General features: G+C 40.8%; 1 protein-coding gene across 1 annotated transcript; it reads right to left on the bottom strand.

Annotated features, from left to right (window-relative positions):
* Positions 1-778: 778 nt before the first annotated feature.
* Positions 779-5,168, bottom strand: LOC103810317 (bone morphogenetic protein 7-like). Its single transcript, XM_009083217.1, has 4 exons — positions 5,070-5,168; positions 4,234-4,350; positions 2,840-3,041; positions 779-1,212 (listed from the first exon to the last, which is right to left on the bottom strand). Exons 1-4 carry the CDS (start codon positions 5,166-5,168, stop codon positions 779-781), a joined length of 852 nt encoding a protein of 283 aa, XP_009081465.1.
* Between the last annotated feature and the right edge of the window lie 123 nt (positions 5,169-5,291).

Raw genomic sequence — 5,291 nt, 5'->3', positions numbered from 1 at the left:
CTCTGGTGCTATGCAGCCTAACAGCCACAGCAGACGACGGTGGAAGAAAATGATTTTACAGAGAGAGGGACTGGTTGACCCTTCATCATTCAGAGATACAGCCCTGAGTTGGAAGTCAAGTTTACTGATTCCCAGACAAATACTGACCTATTTGTCCCCTCAGACTGGCTAGCAAGTCCCATAGGGACTTAAAGCAGGTTTCTGCATTTGGTAGAGCTGCATAAAGCACAGGGCAAGAAATGCACTTCCTGGTAATGATCTGCAGGTGGTAGAGACCTCAGAGCAGCTCTGGGCAAACACCCTGAAAGCTCCATGTAGGAATGCACATCCCCACTGGATCATGCAGCCAAAACTGAATAAGGTTTGGCTTATGTTACCTTGGTGTTACCAAGACACTTGCACCCCATCCTGGATTGAGGCAGGATACCACACCTGTTAAATGACAGGAAATTCTGAGCCTCAATATACAGAACAAGACCTTAATTTGAACCTAAATGTGTCAATTCCTTCACACAGCAAGTTCCTGATTTTAATGGTTTCCTCCAGTGTTCAGGGAGTCCAAGAGCTCTCCATGGAGGTCCTGAACTCCACAGCTCTTCAAAAGCAATCGTTAACCACCTCTCCACACAGCCATGGCGAGAAGCAAAGGATCTGAAGCACAGATGAGTTTCTGGCTCTTCTTTCCTGCACACTGAAACTCCATCTCCTTTGGTATCTACAGTGGCAAATGGGGAGCTGAATCCAGGTGCACACCAAATGCAGACAATAAAAGGTCCTGCTAATGACAACCACAGGTTGTTGCCACCATGTCTTTATAATTTTTAAGGACCACATTCTCTTTGTCATCAAAGTAGAGAAGATTGAGGGACTTCAATTCATTTGGCACACAGCAGGGTGTGCTGACATCTTGAGAGAGTTTCAGTGTATGGACAATGGACTGAACTGTAGCATGGTTTGTCGCATTTAGACTTTCCCCCAAAGGGAAGAGACAGGATCCCCTGCAATAAAATGCATTGTATCCACTTGGGTAAATAATCCATCCTGACCAGCCAATGGCACGGAAGTCAACATAGAGTTCCTTTCGATGACACGCTGTTCCCTGGCTTTTGGCAGCTCGAGGTCTCCTGTTCCTGCTTGCACTGCTGCTTTCCATGACATCAGTTTCATGAGGCATGTGTGAAGCATCATTTTTGGCAGTGTTTGCTTCTGATTCTGAAAGGAAGTTGTGTGTTAATATTTCACAAACAAAATTAATTTACTAAATACAGTATTCTGCATGAAAGTCTAGTCCATAAATCTACATCAGAGTCCATTGTGAAATGACACTTAACTTGTGCAAGTACCAGAAGGGATGTGTAATCACATGAATTGTGTATCCAATTGCCAGTTCAGCCTTATTTCCAAACTACCAAATCTTGTGTTTCACTTTGTGTGCTGAAAGACCCCAATTCAGCAGAAAGTAAAAACCCAATGATCCACCAAATACAGGCTGTAAACTGCACAGTCCCTTTTCTGGTCAGAATGGTATTAATGGTCTTTACATGACCACTGTTACAACATACATCATGCTGAGCAGTGCTAACAGAGGGTGCAGATCACAGCCTTTTTCTCTCCGGTGTTCTGCCAGTAAGTACCCATATGCTTGCAAAGCAGAGTGTACTCCTGCAAAGTAACATTCTAAAAAATACATTTTCCAATTTTTTGGTCTGAAAAGGTTACCACCAGGTTTACACAACTCTGCTAAAGAACAAAGCTTACTGACAACAGGATGCTTTCTTAGAGTATTGTCTGAGAAGCCCTGATAAATGTCCATAGAAGTACACATAAAGAGGCTGAAACACACTGATAAAGAGGCTGGTAGAAGAAAATCTGTGCATGGTCACTGACCACAAAACCCAGACAGTTCTAGGGAGTTTCTTCATGGAGAAATCGGTATCAGTTTCTCAGTCCTGGCACAGAATATGCAGAGCTTGATGCTCATTAAATTTGAATCTAGGATTTCACTATTAATTTTTCTTTGGAAAACAAAAATAAACAGGCCAGCCTCATTTTTTATTTTTAATCAATTTCACTACCTACTTCTTAACACTGGTGTAAGTCCTACCTAGCTTCTTTCCAATATGCAAACACAATCGTTTGCCAGAAAAGCCTGCAAACCCAGAAGAGTGTGATTTTTGCCCCTCCTCCCAGCTTTCGCTCCTTGCAGTTAACAGGCCCTAAAATTCAGCCTTAGTTGGTTTTACTGGAAGACCACAGGGAGAGGTTAAGACATTTGCTTGTAATTTAAGGCATGAGGGCGTGGTCTTTGATGAAAGCAGCCTTTAGTTACAATGCTAATTTGTTACTGAGGTTAACCAGGTGCTTAAAAACCAAGCCAAGGACAGAGAGGTTCAAATTGCTTATTTAGCAGCCTCTTTCAGTCTTGAAAATTGGCACTTATTAACTCTACTTACAGATACTTTACCAGCATTTTCAGGAAGTTTTTCAGGTCACTGAGTTTTTTCAGTCTAAACCTAATACACAATTTTCATGCAAACTTCACCACCGAAAAAATAAAATAAATAACAGTTAAAATAAATGGAATTTCCACCCCTTTACAAACAAAAGTAATCCAGATTCCCCATAGGATTTATGAATATGTCCTGCAAACCCAGTTTTTCTGAGGCAAAAGGCAACTTAAGATGCTGGGTGACCTGCTAGCATCAACTATCAAATCAAACTCTGACAAAGCTGAACTTCAAAACCGTCCAACACTGCAAGTTAATAACTGAGGTTAGGTATACATGAGGTAACAGAAGATGAACAGGCAGTTCATATTCTAAAACTCAAGCGAACTTACTTGTGGATGAGGGTACAAAGCTGGAAGATCCCCGTTTGTTACTGTTAGTGAAGAGGACAAGGAGAGCATTTCTACTCTCCTGCGAAGTGCCCTGGCTCTTGGCAAACTTAACCAGGTTGTGTTCAGTTCTGTTGTTGAACACATGTGTTGTAGTTATCAAAAAACCATGGTTAGAGCTGCTGTTTCTAACCCACTTGGAAACCTGATGATGACAAGGAAATGAAAAAATATTGTTTCAATATTCTTATTACAGCATTATGATTAAGCAATGTTTATATTAGGAAAAGGGAACAGGCAACAAGCTATGAGAGCACGAGGATGTATATTATGACTGAAGTGAGATAACTGTATAGCTGAGACTCAATTGAGTTTAATATTTAAACCAGTAATTCAACACTTAAAAATACAAAATAGCACATGCATTCCCCGAAGCTACATTTACAGAAAGATAATTAATTTCAGAGAATATACCAATGAATCTATGAGTCTAGAAGTTAATATTAAAATAAACCCTTTCTGACTTTAGCTAGAAATCTATTTTTCATAGCAACCTCAACAGAATAATATGAGCTCTCCAGACTTTCCATACTATTAAGACTCATTTCAATCCAACAAACGTGGCATTTGAAGAAATTAACTTGCAATCATGCAAATTTACTTATCTAATTGTTATAATTACACATTAATAGATAAGGCCAGACCATTCTCAAGCAGGCATATCATGACTTAAGATGCAACTCCGCCAGTCATCCAAGCAGCTGTTCAGTCTGATCATAAAGCTTAGGCAATGAAAAACACTGTCCCAGAATACAGTTTTAAACCCAAGAAACTTTGTGTTTTAAACCACATCTGGTTGGGGTTTTTTTGCTATGGAAAGGCATTCACCTACTGTAATAATTTATGGATATCTGCAAAACAAATGCTGAAGTTAACACATAAAGAAGTCTACAGGAGAAGTTAAACGAAAAGCAATCCAACCATGACAAATTCCAAGAATACAACGTTAAAGCATACTACTCTGTAGAAATGTCACCAGAATAAAAAGAAGAAATTAAAACCTACTCTTAGTACACAACCAATGCCAAGTCCTTCCGCAGTCTAAGGACTAATATATTTTAATCACAATGACATACTTGGCCTGATGTCCCTCCATCTACTAGGTTTGGGTTACTCAATTCACACCATGCCTGTGCTGCTAGCAGTATATAAACACTTCTTTAATTTAGGTAACATCAGGTGAACTTTTAAGAGTAGAGAGAAAGTTTCTCCCTCTACTGCTTGTCCTTTAGTTTGAATTGACCACAAAACCCAGCATAATGGCAATGCTGGATTTAGAAGCTGACTGTCACCTTAAGAGATTTAGAAACGGAATGAAGTCAGAGTTCTCTGCTTACTGTCTGAGTGACGTTGAAGACTTCCCAGCCTTCTGTGTACATAGACAATAACCTTGATGCAATGAGATGGTTTTTTTGTGGCTTACTTCCACTCTCCAAGAGCTCATACACTTCCACCTTCATAAGAACAATACAAAAAAAAGTAAGTAATTAAACCGATTGGTCTTCCAGCAAAACAAGGAAGATGAAGAATATGCACATTTCTGCCACATCATAGCTGTAAAACTGTACCATCATCCTAAATAAGGCAAAAAGTAGGTTTTGGGCAGTTTAATACAAAAACATACATCTACTTCTAGATGTGTTCAGAGCCAGGATACCAGACTGATACTCTAGAAAAATATACTGACTATCCCTGCTCTTTCTATTTTGAACGCTTGATACCATGAAAGTCTTTCGTTCCTTCACATTTTCAGGTTTGTAAAAAGTCCAACTCTACCCTTTGCCAGCTACACTCAATGTCAGAACCCTTACCCACCCTGTTTTCCTATGAACCCACGTTTGCTATTGTTATTTTTCAGAGCAGCTCGAGGAGATAAATTTCGATTCGAATTCCAAAACATCTCAAACCCCAGAAAAGTATGGTATGGTTTGGAACAGGTCTGACATTGGCGTCTTTAGGGAAAGCTCACTGCCATAGCACAAAGGACAGCATACCGACAAAGTCAAAACCTTGCGTTACACTTCTTTGCACGCTGGAGGCAAAGAAGTGAGGGCAACAATCAAATAGACATAAAAGTAACTCAGGTTTATATGGTACGCAGTTGCACGTCTCATTTTCAGTGTCAACGACAGCACGATTAAGTGTTTAACTGAGAAATCACTTCCCCACTTACTCTGCAGAAGTGTTTCACGTCGGACCCTCTAGACCAATGTGTCCTCTTCAGTTTGAAGACCCTGAACTCGGCTTTCAGCAGCTGCTCGCCCTTCTCCATCGGGCCGACGTCGAAGTAGAAGTGGTGCTGGTCCACGTGCACTGGAACAGACCGTTCTTTAGCAGCAGCTCCGCACGGCGCAGCCCGAGCGGGCGGGCACGGCAGCTCTGCCGCGGGGACTGC

The sequence above is a fragment of the Acanthisitta chloris genome, unplaced genomic scaffold (assembly GCF_000695815.1).
Source record: "Acanthisitta chloris isolate BGI_N310 unplaced genomic scaffold, ASM69581v1 Scaffold45589, whole genome shotgun sequence".
Taxonomy (NCBI): domain Eukaryota; kingdom Metazoa; phylum Chordata; class Aves; order Passeriformes; family Acanthisittidae; genus Acanthisitta; species Acanthisitta chloris.
Note: the sequence above shows the minus strand (reverse complement) of the source record. Positions and strands in the feature narration are given on the sequence as shown.

Bases quoted from the DNA above. Each gene is read 5' to 3' on its own strand.
- LOC103810317 (XM_009083217.1), bottom strand. From the start codon at position 5,168: ATGGAGAAGGGCGAGCAGCTGCTGAAAGCCGAGTTCAGGGTCTTCAAA. The intron at 3,042-4,233 runs GTAAGCAGAGAA...TGTCATCATCAG, and splicing joins TCTTCAACGTCACTCAGACA to GTTTCCAAGTGGGTTAGAAA. The intron at 1,213-2,839 runs GTAAGTTCGCTT...ACTTCCTTTCAG, and splicing joins CTTTGTACCCTCATCCACAA to AATCAGAAGCAAACACTGCC.